Source organism: Choloepus didactylus, chromosome 7 (genome assembly GCF_015220235.1).
Source record: "Choloepus didactylus isolate mChoDid1 chromosome 7, mChoDid1.pri, whole genome shotgun sequence".
NCBI classification, from domain to species: Eukaryota; Metazoa; Chordata; class Mammalia; order Pilosa; family Megalonychidae; genus Choloepus; species Choloepus didactylus.
In genome coordinates, this window is record NC_051313.1 from 54,660,424 (window position 1) to 54,678,106 (window position 17,683).

Genomic DNA, 17,683 nt, shown 5'->3' on the forward strand with positions numbered 1-17,683 from the left:
ACCCTGTATTCTTTCAGACACCTAATAATACAATCTTCTCCTATGCACAGTGTAACACTGGAATATTTTGATACCCAGCTGAGGATTTTTTTCCCTTTGTCAGCAGAGACATGAAAGAACTAAAGACATTGTTCAGTCTTGAAGTTGAAAAGAATTCAAGTTCATTGCTATAGAGCTTAGAATCAATGTTAAGCAATACTGACAGGGTGTTTAAGGTATCATTTGAGGTGAATAATAATTGCTTTTCATAGAATGAGAATAGTGTTGTGAAACAGCCTGTTCTCTTAGCTTTCATGCTTAAGGGGCTTAAAACACCCACCAATAGGAAACGTCATCGGTGAGCAGCTTCATCACAGCTCAAGTAATATATTTCAACCCACAAGTCAAGGTGATGTATCAATACCAGTAACATAAGGAAATATGTGATCATCTGAGACCACAGGGTGTACTTGAGAGAAAAATCAATATGACAATAGTGGAACAATTTAGAAGGAAAAAAAAAAGACTTTATTCCCTCCCCTTTGCTACGGACAGCACTCAGGAAGCAAGATAAGAAAAAGTAATATAACCTACCCATTTTTCCCCTCAATTAGTTTTCATCTTGAAGACATCTGTTGTTTGTACATGTAAGATACCAGCAATTTGTTAGAGCCGTTTTCACAAAAATAGGATAAGAGAGGAGATTATCTTCATATTCTAGGTATGAAAGCAGAATATGATCCTGACCTTCTGTTTTCGATTCTAGATCTCTTTCAGGAAGTAAAGGAATAAGGTCTGTTGGTAAACGGAATTCCTTAAAACTAAAGCAGGCACAAAAGTCATAAATAAAAAAACAGAAAAATAATTTTTTAAAAATACCGTCAACACAGAAACAATCCTTATTATGGATCACCTGAAGTAATTTAATTAATTTGACTTAATATTTAAGTTTGGCAAAACTTCCCACACACCAACACAAAGGGATATATCTAATATCGCCGGTCAAGGCATTTGACAGGATTTATTTTTAGACGTTCCTGCAATAAACTAGAGCTCCTAAACAATACAAATGTGTATCTTCAAGAATTAGCATGAAAAAGTAAAGTAATGACTTAGAAGACTGAACTTTGTTTTTTGTTTTGTTTTGTTTTACTTGTTTTCTGACCCACAGAACTGGGGCTCTGGGTTTCCCTGTTTGCTGGTGCACAGCAGTGAGGAGAAGAGTCTGCATGGGGAGGAAGAAGGAACTGTAGTGCCCTTGGACCATTGCTCCTTGGCAGGCCTGAGCTGTGTCTCTTACAGGCAAAGAAGAATCACTGAACTCCCTCAGGCACTTATATTCCAGACTATATCTAATTGAGAAATGGTTCCAAAATGCAGGCTTGTCTTTTTAACTTCCCGAATGAAGTGATTGTAGCAAGTGAATTCACTTCCAATACATAGTGAATCACATCTCTTTATGAATTACGTAGAAGAGAAAACATAAAAAAAAAAACAACAACAAAAAAACAAAACAATGTCACTGGGGGCCTAGTAGCCTACTAATGCCATGCAGGGTAGATGTCACGGAGAGCAGGTGCAGTGAGGCCATGAGTGACACTCTCTAGCTGTTCAGGAGCTAGCAGTTGTTACTTCATTAAGATACCAACCTGAGAAAAAATGATTTAATTGTATATGGCAACATTAGCAATAATCAAAGATATTACGGAAGAAAAAGCATCACTTGTTAAAATCACCAGGTCTCTCTCTGCCAGACATGGAGAGTTTCCACAGACAACATCCTAGTTTTTCCCCATCCTAACTTTAGGAGTTTCAAGGGACTTCCTGAGGGGTGAGGGTGGGGTAATTCAACAACTTAATATATAATTTTCCATTCTTTGCCCACAGAATTTTCAAAAGTTCTCAGTGATAAAGTCATTCCAATCAAGGTCCTATCTCTTGTACCAGGAAAAATTTTCTGAAACTTCATCTTTGAAATTGCTCCTAATTTGAGTAATGCCAGCTGATACTGCTTTGCTGTGTTCACAAATCTCTCGATATCCTTACATCCTTACATTCCTGCATCTTTCATATAGATATGACAGAAAACAGCATTGGAGAAACATTAGATAATTCTCCAGGTCTCTGCAGCCTCTTTTTATAGCATAGTGCTGCCTATTTAATTATTTTTCTCTCTCCTTATAAATCATTTCTTCCTATGCCACAATCAATCTTCCAGCCTATCTCCAAACACTCTCTAGTTTCCCTCTCTAGCAAACAATGTCAATTACTGTGTGGAAAGTGTAAAAGTTTCAAACTATGTCCTGATTTTAAGGAAACTTCACTGGAACAGTGACCACCATGTTTAATTACTGATTCATTTCTATTGGAAATAGTATTAATTACTAATAGATTGTATTAATTACTATCACCCCTACATCACATGAATTATGATGCTTTCCATGTTCAGCATCCCCAGATACTATGTAATACAGTATATTTTCAGGACGTACATTAGTTTGCATTTTTCTGTTATTCTTTTTATCTCTCATTTCTTTTCCAAACTTCTGCCTTCTCACAGATTTCATATAATTTCACACCTTTATCAACTATAAGATTTTCAGACTACACAAATAATTTATACTGTTCTGCAGGTCAAGGGTGAAAATAATTTACAACTATCCTGCCACCAACTTCAAACCAATCTCACCTAGGTATAGTGTTATTTATGCATTTAAATCCACTGATTCTCGAACTTAATATGCATACAACTCACCTAGGGTTTCTGGTCAAATTCAGTCCCATCAGTAGGTAGGAGGAGGAGGGACTGGGAGTCTGCATTTAATAATCTCTGAAGAGATGCAGACATTGCTGGTCCATGGGCACTGTTCGTGAATAAAATGTTTAACGGGAAGAAGCTGTTCAGTTCTTTAAAAATTCCTAATAACAGAGTTACTTTTGGAACAAAAGAACAATGACCAAAATAAATTACACACAAAAGTGTTGAAATTGTGAATGGCCAACTTAATTTTGCTTTTATTTAAAGTATATCAGATAGTCACAGGTTCCAATTTCCTGGCACCCTTTTTGAAATTAATTTACCATAAATGTAAGGGTTTATTTCTGGACTCTCTAAGTCTATTCTGTTGATCTGTATGTCTGTCTTTATAACAGTACTACGTGTCTTCATTAGTGGGGGACCCCAGAGGACCAGGTGCTCTCTCTGGCTGATGGGTAAAACTGGGGGCCATGGACTGACTCTGAAAGGGGGCTGTCTGTCCCTTTTTCTCTCTCTCAACCTGAGAGGTTCAGTGGAGAAAACCTTAGCAATTTTCAGGAAGCAATGGTCTTATGCTACACTCTGAATTTAGGTACTGCTAATTTAGGAAGTGCATTAACTGTTCTGTCCACTAGGGTAAACTGCTGTCTTATTAGAGTAAATTAATTCTGTTGTTTTAATTTTTAAAAAGTATATCTCTAATGAAGTCTAAGTAAGATGCTTTGTTAAGAGATATGGCACTTAATCTAGCTTAGCATTATGGGTAAGACAGCAGGCCTGGAGACCCTGGTTCTGTAGTGTCTATAAATCAATTACTGATCCCAATAACATGTCATAGAAACACTGTATAGTTTCACTTTTACAAAACAAACAAATAAATATGAAGGTGTTATTGTAGTCAGTTTTACTTTCATGAAAATGTAAAAATGGTTAGGTAAGAGAAAATCCGCTGACACCATGGATAACTGTTTTTAATCCAAATAATGAAGGAAATGACAAAGAAAATTCAATACAATAGGCCATCTCAAAACCCTTTCTACATTGCGAACCTCAGCACGGTGCTATTCACTGCTGCGCTGAACTAAGAGTAAAGTGGTGGTGGGCACCCAGGAGCCCACTGAAGGGGCTTTACACTAGAGTAGCACAAGGCTGGTTCATCAGTGGGCATCATGGAGCAAAGACCACACGTAGCTTGGGTTAGTATTTTGGTGCTTAGGTTTGAAAAAGGGTAGGTACTACAGAAGCTTGTAGCTTTGAAAATACAGAAAGCATAACTCAGGAAGATTAAAATCCTATTCTATCATATTTTGGCATAAAGACATCCCAATCCCCCTAAACTCTAGCATTCAATGGGGAGGAAAATGAAGAATATAGTCAGTCTTACCTCCCATCTTTTTTGTGACAGAGCCAGCAGGAATGGAAAAGAAATTACAGATCCAGTTTGGGAGGGCACAACAAAGAGTACTTAAGAAACACAGACAATAGGCAAGATGTTTCCTAAACCAGCTGAAACACAGGGTACCCTCCCTCATGGCCAGGGGCCCCAGGAGAAGATCCCACAAGCAACCTGCCTGGCCCAGGCTAGCTCATCTTATCCACTAGGAGAATCGGTCCTTCTTAAAGGGAGCATTTGCTACAGTTTAATAAAACTTTGGTTCATCTTATTCTCAGACCTTGGTAAGAGCAATACCCGGTGTGTACTTGCCTGTGAATGTGTGTTGCATAAGTGGAAAATTCTCCACAACTGCTCTTAGGCCACTTCTCATATTTGTTCTAAACAAACAATACAATTCCTTTATTCCATTAAACATTTATACATTTATTTATTTAACTATCACAGGCTTCAGTTTCCTATCTCGTAATCTTACCTCCATCACGTTGCTATGATGCATTTACACACTCTCAAAACTTCACGTGCAACATGCAGTGTGCTGACTTACATATGTAAGCCCTCATTACTCCTTCCCATGCTTGGTGCTCACCATCTGTATCTGAGATTCTTGGCAGTGCAATGAACGTAGTAACTTTTAAAGCCCCAAAATAAATAATAAAATGCTAGGACGGACAGGAAGAACTTTAGAGTCCATTTGGTTTAAGCTTTTTTTCAACTTGACCAATGGAATCCAAATCAACTTTACCAATGGAATCCAACAAGGTCAACTGACTTGTCCCAAGTCATGCAACTAATTAGCAGAAAAGCTGGAACTAGAACCTCAGTTTTTAAATTATACAATTTATTTTTCTATTACATCACATTGTCATTATTTTCCCATCAATAATTTTTTTAAAGTAGAATCCAGGCAATTGCACTCAAGCCCAAACATAACTTCCATATTCTCTATGTTAGAAAAATAAAGTCTGCTTTTTTAAAAAAATGTATGCTTTGCTGGAGAGAGGTTGACAATATTTTTCAGTGAGTCTCATTTATGGATTACCTCAGACATTAATAGCACATATTTAATGGTACCAATTAAGGAGATTCTAATTAAAGAACATGCATTTAGGGAAAAAGTCCTCCTTTGAGTCTTGCATTATTGTTCCACTTTTTATGCAATATGCATGTTCATTCTACATCATTCCTTGTTAAATATATCTGGTTCAAAAATATATGGAAAAGTTAATCCCTTTCCTTTAGTTTTCTCATTGTATCCTCCTGACTGCTATTCTCTGGAGGTTCCAAAAGTATACATATGTTCTTAAATTCTACAAATGTTGCTCTATTTCAACTAAAATATACAATTTACTCATGCATTTCAGAAATATGTCAATTATATGACCAAATGTTACATTCCTAACTTTGTGAAGTCCTCAAGTTGTGATCCAAATTCGTTTACTGTTCATGCTTGAACACACAGATAGAAGCTGCTGTTTCGAAATCTAAAATTTCTGATCCTTCTAAAGAAGCAGCTGTTTTGAAACTAACTCTGCAAGTGTATGCCCACTTACGTGTGTACTACACAATGTGACTCCAAAGCAATGCCAAAACAACAAGAAATCTTACATTCAGAAGTTTCCTGGCAATTATGTGAATGATGAGGTCATCCCAAATCCAAGAATGCACATCAATGCACTCTTCCACAGAAGTGCCTTTCAATCTTGCAAATGTACATAAAAGCGCCCTTTCAAAAGCAGGTTCCCATCAAACGAGTGGTTAAATCTTTTTAACCAACATTAACAAAAGATAAAACTCTTATGTCATTGTCTAAAAGTAATAACCATTTCTTTGTCTTGGTCAACAAATACTCTTTTTCACTGAAAAGGAGTTTCTTATCACAGAACTCATCAGCCAGAGCCGAGAAAGCAGTGACTAGTATTTTTGCCCACAGCCTTAATTCTGCCGCCTTGGCCAGGAGCAGCTATTATTATTCTCGTTTTTAGGTGCAGACAGTCCCTCCGACAGGGCAGACTAGCTCTCCATTTCACAAGAGCCCACGCTGGGAAGCACAGGCTTAGATTAGCCAGTGCCAGAAAGGCAGCAGACTCCACACCACTGCAAATATAGAACGGAAAGGAGGAAATGCATGGGAGCAAATCAGCAACCAAGCAACATTCCTGACCTCCACTGAAAGAGCTGGGCATGTTAAAGCGTGCTCGGGCAAAAGAAGTAGGAAGCCACGGAAGTGTAATTTTAATAGCATCAACGATGATGCATAGAATTTTTACTTTTTAAACAGAATATCGAGCATGCTATCTTCTAATCCATGTCCTCCAAGTAAAGTTGCAGACCAATTATATATTACATCTAAAGTACATTATTTTATATTATTTTATAAGGCCTCAAATTCTGATAAAAATAAAAATTGACTGTTATGCTTTTAATGTTACATATTTTTTCTCTACATTATAAATGGGGAACATTTTCCAAATGCAAGTGAACAGGTGGTGAGACTTGCCACTTCCTACTACATGGAAGGCTCATGTTTTTAGGGTGAGTGATATGAGGTCTGAATTGTGCCATGATAAAGCAGTATAATGACTACAAAGACAGGAAAGCTGATATTAATAATTAATGCATCAAGTTTTGTGGTCACATTCTCTTCTTTGGAACCAAATGAAAAATTTCAGTTCATAAAGACAACATTCCTGAACTGCAATCCAGTAGCCTGGATTCTTGAAGGTAAGTGTATAACTAAATGATAACTATATAACTAAATAGCTTATATGGTGTGAATATGTGATTGTGAAAACCTCATGTCTCATACTCCCTTTATCCAGTGTATGGACAGATGAATTAGAAAAATGGGGACAAAAAGTAAATGAATAATGGGGGACAGGATGGGTATGGGATGTTTTGGGTGTTCTTCTTTACTTTTATTTTTATTTTTATTCTTATTTGCATTTTTATTTTTTGGAGTAATGAAAATGTTCAAAAATTGACTGTGATGATGAATGTACAACTACATGATGCAATTGTGAACAACTGATTGTACACTTCGGATGACTATATGGCATGTGAATCTATCTCAATAAAATTGCATAAAAAAAGACAACAACCCATAAAATCCAAAAGCATCAGACTCTAAGGATGCAGAATTTCAGCATTTTCTCTACCAGAACTATGAAAATGTTAACCATGGAGGAATATTAAAAATTATAACAGCACTCACTCGAGTGCTATAATTACAATTGTGTCAACATTTTGCCTGTAAAACAGATTTTTCAAGGGAGGTTATGCATTAATCATTGTAACTGACTGCAAACTTACATAAGACACATAGGTCATTTTTTTGTCTAGGAAACGTATTTCAATAGAATCAAATCTGATGAGGCTCCAGGTTCATACAATACCAGAACAAAACACCCGACAGATTTTAAAAAGAATACCAAGCTTAGCAGATCAGGTAACACATATTCTTCCATTGTTCATTTAATACTTTATAAAGTTGGGGGATGACAGGTGCTCTTTTTTCATTTTTAGCATACATTTGTGCTCTGGGAGTCATCAATGTATGTGTTTTTTAAAAAAATACATACTGTGGAGCTCCAAAAGCTACAGCTCTGGAGACCAGGGTGGCTCTTTCTCACTGAGGTGGGGATAAACACATAGAACTGGAGGATCCAAAATAAAAACTACCCCCAAGGGTTGCTGTATTTAAGATGCAGATATGTAGGGTGGTAAAGAGAAATTTGTTTCAGTCTTATAAGAGGATTTTTTAAAAGGTAGGTCATCTATCGAGAAGAAGAGCAAATAAAGATGGGAAAAGAGGTGAGGTTCATCGCCTGTGAAATCCTTCCCACCTGTGATAATCAGCAGCCAATTTGAGCTAATTTTAGAAAAGTCAAGAAAGAGAGAACAGCATGAATAAGGCCGGACACTGGACCAGTCATCTGGCTACTCATTTGCAAAAGGAGCAAGTTGATGAGATGATTGCTAAAGTCTCTTCTACCTCTGGGATATATGTTGCCTATGGATCCACCAAAATACATTTTAAAGTAGAATCCTTCAAAATTCCTACAGATGGGAGAAGCAACCAAAACTGACCACTGTATCAAGTCTCCAAGTCACAGATTTCAATAGCACAGATAGATTTTATAAATCTCTTTTCAGAAGAACAAAGAGATGTTTTTTGTTTATGACTCTATACTCATCAGAAATCTGTTTGTGTGTGTGTGTATATGTGTGTGTGCCTGTGTACATAAGAGGGAGCATGGGTACACAAGCCCTCAAGTAGAGAGTTGGGCTACATCATGGTCTTTTTCTCCCTAGGAACAATTTTGCGCAGATTACATTATCCCATTTAACAGATATAATCTCCTATAAAAATAAAATAATCTCAGCCAAAGAATATATACCTCAAATTTATAAGGTGACTGTTTAAAGGTACCAATTATTTAGAATCCCAAATGAGACTTATACACAAATGCAAATATTCAGTAAACTGTTCACGTACACTTTACCTCCGGGCTGTCTTTAAAATATACCGTCACCACATCTGATACATACAAAGCCTCTTAGATGGGAAGAATGACCTGCAGGACAGTAAAAGACAACTGATAGCACCCATGCCAATGATGCTGCCGGGAAAATGAAACCCATTCTTGGTTCCTCATGCATGAGCAAACTCCAGGAACAAATACAGAAATAACATCCTGTAAGTATCCTTCAGTGGTCTAGCTAATGGTTTCTGAGCTAAAAGACGATACTAATCCACCTAACCACTGATGGCTGAGATGGCTTGAGAGCACTACTAAATGCTAGATTGTGATATGAAACTTCTAAGTAAAATGTGAGTGTCTGCATATTTGTATATAACGTCCTATGGATGTAAAAGGGACTTTGCATGCAAGCAAGTAAGATATTAATCCTTTATTGTTCAAACAACATTGGAAAATGAGAGAAAACCAACTTGGTCAATAGAAGAAAACTCGGCTGTATCCTATTAGTAACAGAGACTAGAGAGACTCTACGTGAACTCCGCCATCTCACATTATTTCCCAGTTACTGCATGAAATGAGGATGCATCATTAGGGTGAAGTCAGTGGAAAAGGCCAGGGGAAATTCTGGTGCTTTTTCCTACCTCTAACTGGTAAGTGTGACACATTTTATCTGTGAAATGTGACTTTTTTTTTTCACAACAAAAATAAAACGTTGCTTTGTAAAAAACAAAAAAGGAGGCTGCACTTGATGTCAGAAGACCTGTTCCTGCAACTTACTACCTGTGCACTTAGGAAATACATCAGCGTACTGAGACTCAGTTTCATCATCCGTATAACAGAGATGACACCACCCACCTCCTAGGGGGTCTACCAAGGACGGAATGAGATAACATATAACATGTGTGAAAGTGCTTGGTAAACAATGACATTTAGACTAATACACAGACTTAATATGATGGCAATGTGCCACCCATATATGGAACTATTCCTTAATTCAGTTATCCTTTTGAATTCATGATAAAGTTGGCACATTAAGATTATTCTTATACAGCATAATATTGTGCAGTGTTTGCAAAAATTTTGAGAGACTGCTGTAGCTGATACACAGTTTAACAGATTATAAACTAACCCATGGGGGGGCTTATTCTCACACAAGCGAACCCAGCACTTTTAAATATTGTGAAGCCCATGGTTTTGTGAAATCTCAAGTCAGAGAATCAAGACTGGAAGTATAGATGGAGAGATACAGACTTAAACCTAAGAGATACTTGGCTTGGGTATCTCTTTAAAAATACTGACTCTACATGAGTTTCCCCAAATCTCAAATCAGTTAATTTAGTAGTAAGAAAACAAAGCAAAAAAAAAAAAAAAAAAACAAATATAAATTGGCTATCTGGCCAAAGAAACTAAAATAATATTGATTGAACTGGCTACTTTTCGTCTTGTTTGGTCGTTCAGTGGGCAAATGATACAATCATTAATCTTTTCTTTTAGTTTTTCTATTCATTAATTTCTTCCTCACTTTCTTATCAAGTGGCCATTATGTGCTGGAACTTATTTAGAGAAAAAGAAGATTCTAATCAGTACATGTAAACACAGTTTTATTTGCTATTCACTTCCAAGAACTATTAATAACATAAAACTCAAGGCTTTCTATTGATCTCAAGTATCTTGATATATTCCTGCAAAATATACTCATGGAATTTGGAATTAGAGGGGGAAATCCTGCAAATTCAAAATTTTCTGTCTTTTATAGAGAGATTTTCAGATACACACAAGAACCTTCTTTCTTTATGTTGCCATTTCCCTCATGGGTGTTTTAAATGTTTCTGGTACATTTATAAATTTTATGGTTTGAAAAAAAAGGCTGTTTAATTTGTAAACATGCCCTGGAGCATCCTGAGCACATCAAGCCTTTGAATATTTCTTTATGAATTTACCCCATAATAATGAGCCAACAACAGGTTCACTGGCACACATGAAATTAAATGTTTAATGTTATGACCAAACGGACCCCACATGCTCCAGCACCTGCCCCAGGTCACTGACACAGAGATATCCAAATCCTTCAAACAAGTGTCACTATGAGGAATTTAGAAGTCCGAGAGAGTACTTAAGTTGCATTTAAGGGTTTAAGGTCAGCAGCCTTCAAATAAAAACAAAGACTCCTCCGAAGTCAATTTAAACATGAACTGAGGGCTGCAGAGTACAGTGATTGGAGCGGGGACCTCACTATCTGAAATACAATGACTAAACCTCATCAGTGGTGAGACTCCAACATCACAGGGGCATGGAGCCTGGGACAGAGGCCATGCCTGCCAGTGGGGCTGGAGAAGGGTGACAGGACCTCAATAAAAGTGGTGCCACCTACTGACCATCTTCACTAAGTGACTTGCAGTCCTGCCACTGATGTTTCAATAGCATATTTCACACTGCATTCTCTAACTTCATTTCATCATTACATAAATAACTGGGGAACAGCAAATCCTCTGTTCCCTCCCTGTAATACCTCTGAGTATAGTACACAAAGGATTATCTTTGTCGAAGAAGATACACTCTTCAGCACAATTATCATAATTTTTTTTTTACCCAAACAGAAATTTCAGAGACGTTTTCGCCAGTGTCCAGGCTGCCATATAAAAGAGGTTGGAGTATAAAAGGATTGTTAAAAACAAGAAAAAGTTAGATGAGTGTCCAGACAGAAAGCAAGCACGTAAGATTCTAAGTGGCAGAGACAGAGGGTCAGGGCTTAGTTTTGTTGGGGGAAGATGGCCTAGAGAACCCAACCTATGGTAGTCCTGCAAAGAAGATGGATACGTGGAGGGACAGGACCGGTGGAGTAGAATCGCTGGTTTGAAAGTCTCAGGGGACTAGTGAAAGAAGAAGGAAAATGCCAAGGAGGAAGAATGAGTAGGAGGCCGTAGCTGTTCCCAAGGCGAATCTGTAAGCCTTTTGAGGGAAGGGTCTTCGTTAGCCCCAGTGCTGGCACATGGAACGCGAGCCATCAAGTGTCTGCCAAACATTAGAAAACAGGAGGTGTGAGACTATTTACCTGGTGAAAGCATAGACCCGAGACACCTTTATAAGGTTAGGGGGATCAGTGTGTTTGAAGAGCAAGGGGGTTGTGGAAGGTGGAGATGGAGGGACTGGAGAGAAACTGGGCCTGATGACCAGGCGCAGCCCCAGGAGCTGAGGAATTGCCAGCAGGGGCCTTGCAGAGGAAAGGGCATTAGAAGATGGAGTGAGACGCTGTGAGGGATCTTCTGAGGGGGAGGTCGCTGTGGAGGGGGCAATCTCAGGGGATTGTTGCTGTGCAAGTGCGATGGGTGGGTGTGGGGCAGAGAACTCATGAGGACACAGGAAAAGTCCTCTATTTCAGAGATGAGTCTTTCACATAAGACATTAATAGCAGAAGGACTGGGAGAAGATAGGGACTCAGTCCTGTATTGAGCCAAAAACAATTTGAAATAATGAGTTATACTTCCTTCATGAAGAAACAGCCTTTGCTAGAGTCGCTTTAATTTGCCAATATAGCAAATCTATAAAATAAAATCACTCGTGGTCACAGACACCATAGTTAATATCAAAATGAAACCTTACATCTCTTTTCTAAATACCAAAGAAGTATTGACTGATTTGACTGACACATTTCTCTCTCTAATTACCTTTCTACTTCCCATTGCTTAAATGAAAACAAGCCCTAACCTAGTCAATAATTCTAGGAAGCATCTCTAAGGGCTATTTTATCTGTGTTGTCCATAGAGCTAAACAAAAAATAATAATTTGGAGGTCTAGTGTGTTGACAAATGGGGATAGACTGTTTATATGCATGACCCTATTCTAGGTTATTTTTGAGTTAACATTTTAAATGGCATGGTTGCTTAAATAAGAACTACATTAAAAAAGTAACTGGATTCAAGGACAATTCTTTTTTCGAGCCTCTTCAGGTGAAACTGAATTACCACCTGATGATTCTCCTTACTTTTTGAAAACTGGATGGGGAAAAACAAATAGCTTAAAAAAAGATAAGAAATAAACAATGTGAAAATAGAATTCTTGAAACAAAATTATAATCATTAGGATACCATCTAACATCTATAGACTTACTTATTGTTTTACAATTGACACGTGGGAAAAAATGTCTGAGGCTAGGTAGAAATGTGTTGCTGAATGTTCACTGGTGAAAAAAACAATTGAAGACAACACAAACAAAAAGGCAAAATGATGATTCTAGCTTTCAGGTGCCTGACATATGAGACTACCATGCACAGTTTAGAGACAAATAAATGTTTTCCTCAAATTTTTTTTTTCTTTTTAAAAGGTATGCATAAAAAGGATTACAGTGAGCTACACACTGTAAATATCAGCATTATTAGGTGCCTGCATCTTTTCAAACCTATGCCTCACATAGCCACAGCATCAGCTGCAGGATTTATACAAACTGAAAGTTGCAGCTACCTCAACCCCTTCCCAAGCTTTCCAAGATGGTCGGAAAAGAAGTAAAATGCTGAGCTTGGAAGCAGGAATTCAACAACTGTCGTGACACATGCTAGAGAGAAAAATGTAAGAAGGGTGGAACTTTCAGTTCCATCTATGTGCTCATTTTGAATTTATGACGTTTGCTGGTTAGTGTAAGAAGCAGTGCAGAACAACTATGTGCGCTGCTGCATTAGCAAACTGGCCAGAGGACCCTGTCGTTTATACTTCCCCACTGCACAATCGGAATGGAAACATTTGCTCTATTGGAAGGCAGTGATAAGGATGGATTTTTAAAGTTTCCATTTTTAAGTGAAAATGAAAGAAAAATGCTCTTCTAGATGTGTTGTGCCTTTGAGCTCCATTTGAAAAAGAAAAAAAAAAAAAAAAGGCAGAGAAAGCTGCTGTGAAGGTCACCCAGTGAAAGAACTTCCTCAGGGCACAGAATAAATTAAATCCCAAGGAAAAAATAAAATGTGATTTCCAGAGTGTGAGGCACAAACTCCAAATGACAATGATTGACAGCCAAACTATATCCGTGCAATATCCAAGACTGCACGTTCTCATTTACCTCAGTGTAGCCAGCAAGCGCCCATTAAACATCCGTCTGATGCCCAAATTAACCTTCTTGGCAAACTGAAAGAGGCACAAACTATCATAATCAACCTTTCATTATCACAGCAGCCTCTAGTTAAAGGGTCAGAATAATTGTGCCATCAGAGCCTTGATTGTTTTCAATCAACAGACGGCTGGAGTGACAGCTCAGTGATGGAGGAGTCTGATGAAACCGCACCAGGCCTAATCAGAGCAGATGAAAGGAAGGCATGATTGGTGCAAATGAACAGTCGTGCCTCTCCTTTTCATTTACAATCTGAAATTACTCTTAAATTTGTGGGGTTTTTTTCCTCCCTTATGAGCACCACTGAAAGAATGTTTGACTTATTATGAGTTCTGACAGTGCAGAGTTATAAAACACAGGTAGGGTTATCAGCTGAGGCTTTAAGTGGGTATTCAGCATAATTCTAACAAATTCACTCTTGAACAGCACCAAATGACTAAAAGGCTTCCAATGACCTAACCCCTCACTGCTGTTTGATTAGCAGATCCATTTATTCCAGCTCACATTCTAAATGACGAGAAAAGATAAAAGAAACTGAGGGCAGAGATGCCCTGTAAATGTTTTCTCTCATGCTCTGTTTACTACAATATTGGTTGCTCTGTCTCAAATCCTTACTGTGCTCTAAAAACAACATGTTAAGAGCTCAAAACAGTTCATTCAACTGAGGGGATCAAAAGATTGTTTTGGGTTAGGAACCTGAAGCTACGTCGGGAAGGAAACACAAGTGGAAGGAAAGGGACTGGGACCCACCAACCCTATGCTGTTATCAAAAAGGAGATTTGGAGTAGCAGAATATAAAAATGCTGGGATAGGCCAGGCTGAATTTGAAAAGGTATTTGGAGAAAACCGATACAACACAAAGCGGCATTACAAAAGCAGCTACTGTTAACAAACTACAGATAGTAACATCCGTAAGAATTTTAGTGGTGAATGGAATATACACTTGGAATAGTAAGAACAAACTTCTAACTTCTATTTTCTTGTTTCATCTTGAGATCAACGAGCCAATCATGAGTCTCTGTAGGGCATTATGATTCAGGTCAATACTACAAAACAAAGGAAAACCTTTTGGCTGCAAAGATTAATATGCACCTGTGTATGCATGTGTGTGTCTACCTGCAAGTGTGTATGTGGTGGGACTCTGATCTACATGTGCATAAGAGACAGGTGAAGTGGTGACTGCCGGCTTAGGATTCAGGATATTTTTAAACCAACTCAAAATTTTTACATAAAATTCAGGTCATTTTATTTGCTAGATTGTGGGTTAAAATGATGAGCCATAGTATATAATTAACAAAGTAAGAAGAAGAGTTATTTTAAAAAGCCTTGACTTTTCTATGCAATATTTAGCAAAACTTATTCCCTGATATCTAGGCCTTATTTTATGGGTCAACTGCTCACCACAAATGTACCCAGAATGTACAAAACACCCAGAGTTCTACCTGCATGTAAGATATACCCTTAGCAGAATATTGCTACATCTGTCATATGACTTTCAGCAAACATCTCAAAGTTTTTGGTTTGCTTATTTCTTTAGGAGACAATTCTCAAGGGATGATGTCTGGCAAACAGTTCCAACATGCATTTTCCAAATCTGCCCTTGCTCTCCCACCATATCCTCAAGCGCACATATTCTCCAGCAGGTCACTTGACTACCTGGGGGCTGAAAGGCAACTCCCCCAAGGGGATCGCTCTTCTCCCAGCGTGGGGTTGACTTTTGAAGGCATGACTTCCTTCTGCCCAAAAGGCGGTTTGTGTCTAGGTCAAATAGGAGGGGCTTTGAGATATTGCCTGCATATGGGATTTAAAACAGGCTTTCACAGCTGGCTCACAGAGCATCAAGACAAAAAACAGGCCAATCTGGGCAAGTGCTGTTCCAGCCCCTAGAATCTGAGGGATGTGGAATGAATAAATCTAAAGCCCTGCCCCACACCCCTACATTGCCTAAACCTTATGTGCAATGAGAAAGCAAGGCTGATAAACCAACTCCTTTGTTTACTTACCCTTTTATTGGCTTTCAATAGGGGCTTTACTCCAGAGAGTACCTAGTCCCTGCTCTAGGCAGAATTACTTACAGCCTTCACCAGTTCCAATGTCATCCTCAAAGCCAAACAGAGGGATGTCTAAAGTGCATTTGCCTCTTAGCTAAGCAGCTTTCTTTCTGGAGGGAAAGGTTTAGTTCTACTTTCAGCTGTGAGTAATTTCCCATTGTGATTGGCTGACTTATAGTCAATTTAGTATAATTAATGACAAATTACATTGTAATTCACATAGAATTACAAATTAAAAGCTATATTAAGAGCAAATGAATTAATCAAAATTAATGATATTATGCTCACTTGCTTTAAAGTGTTAATAAGATAGGTCCTCCTAAAACGTTTAAACTTTAGCACACCATCCATCACTTCTTAATTACCTGATTTCCTTGTGTGGCCAGAGGAGGTAGTGTGCAGGCATTTCTCATCAACAAGAACACACACAAAATATATGTGCATTCAACCTCTAGCTTATGGGGCTCTTCTTAGCTTGTGTTCGTGAAGCATAAGTAATATCTGTGTCACCTACCCAAGCTGACTTGCACTACTTCCTATAAATAATGTACAAATTCCTGGGTATTTGCCTTTGGAACCCATCAAGGAATTTTTTTTTTCCTAAAATGAATTTCTCCTACTGGTTATGTTTTCTCTATCAGCATATCGAAATCTATTTGTATTCCTTCAATGTGCCATCCCAAGTAATGAGGAGGAGGTAGTCAGACAAAGGAGGAAAACCCCGTTCCAGAGAATGCTCTACTCTGTATTACAGACTCAGATAAGTCCTAAGAAGTATCTTTACCTACAATACTGCCACAGATGATTGTCTTAGAATAGCCACTTTTCTCCTCCAGATCTGTGGAGGTGTTCTTTTTTTATTTGTACTTGTAGCAAAAGTTCTGGAAGCAGAAGTGGGGAGAACAGTGTATAAGAATGTCAGTATTCAACAACAAATGAAAAGGCTTCTCCAGACACCTCTTTACAATGTAAGTAATTCTAGAGCTTCTGGGCCACTCCATAGCTAAGTTTAGACCCTCTGCCTTGGAAGGTACGTAAGAAGAAACTACTATGGTCCTCATGGCCAGCTGGCATGTACACCATGGCCACTGGGCATTCAACAGGCCTGATAAGGATTCCAAAAGAAATAACCTGTTGGTGCAGGATATGGGCCCAGAGGTTCATTCTTACTGGAAAGAGACTAACATTAAACAATTCCAATAAATTAATATTTTCCCCTTTCTCCTAAGCCCCATATCTAAGCCACCACCCAACTGCCAGTTTCTGCAGCAAAATTTTCTAAACTTATTCAGTACACTGGGCATAAAGCGAAGATGTAATGACTGATCGTTTCCATGGCTTCCATCCAGTCTCGGATGGATAAGGACTCCCTACCCCCAGACCCCCCCACCAGTCTACATAGCCACAGCAAAAATAATGGCACCTCAGATTCTCTTTTGCACTGATTTGAATCTCTTGATCAGGTTTTAACACTTCATCACCTTGCACCCTTAAAGAGTAAAAGGCCATTCCCTACCTCTGTAAGAATTCTCTCTCCATTCTTCCTCCATAATCCATTTAGAGCCACAATTTTCCAGACTCTAATAAAGGGCCACACCTCAATGATGCTATTGGAATCATTTTTGCAACTTCCCACAAAGCTGTACTTTCCATTTTTACCTGCGTAAAAATTACCTCACAGTAGGAAATCCGTACTGCTGGCTCATTCATTGCAGAATAACATATAAAAGCCTCTCTGATTTATGAGCAGATGTATACGGTGATTTGAGTTTCTGTTTTCTTAGAGCGAGGGTGTATTTCAGAAGAATACAGTGAGACCTACACTGAAACCTGTATCAGGAAGTGAGTCAGTCACGAATCTTTGTGAGCTTCAGTTCCCTCACTAATTAAAATTTGGATAATATTTACCTTCTAGACCTTATA

At 38.2% G+C, this 17,683-nt stretch overlaps 1 protein-coding gene across 19 annotated transcripts in view; it reads right to left on the reverse strand.

The window, feature by feature from the left end:
- KLHL32 (kelch like family member 32) overlaps positions 1-17,683 on the reverse strand; it is a 318,742-nt gene that overhangs the window by 39,890 nt on the left and 261,169 nt on the right. Inside the window, exons 8-9 of one of the 19 annotated variants that reach the window (XM_037842513.1) lie at positions 2,735-2,843; positions 590-749 (exon numbers count right to left, since the gene is read on the reverse strand). The exons of 17 other annotated variants lie outside the window; for them this stretch is intronic. In XM_037842513.1, coding sequence (XP_037698441.1) covers positions 2,763-2,843 — 81 coding nt within the window. In that variant the 3' untranslated portion in view covers positions 590-749; positions 2,735-2,762. Of the gene's footprint in view, positions 1-589; positions 750-2,734; positions 2,844-17,683 lie in introns of those variants that run through there. One more of the 19 variants, XM_037842515.1, reaches the window with a different exon arrangement.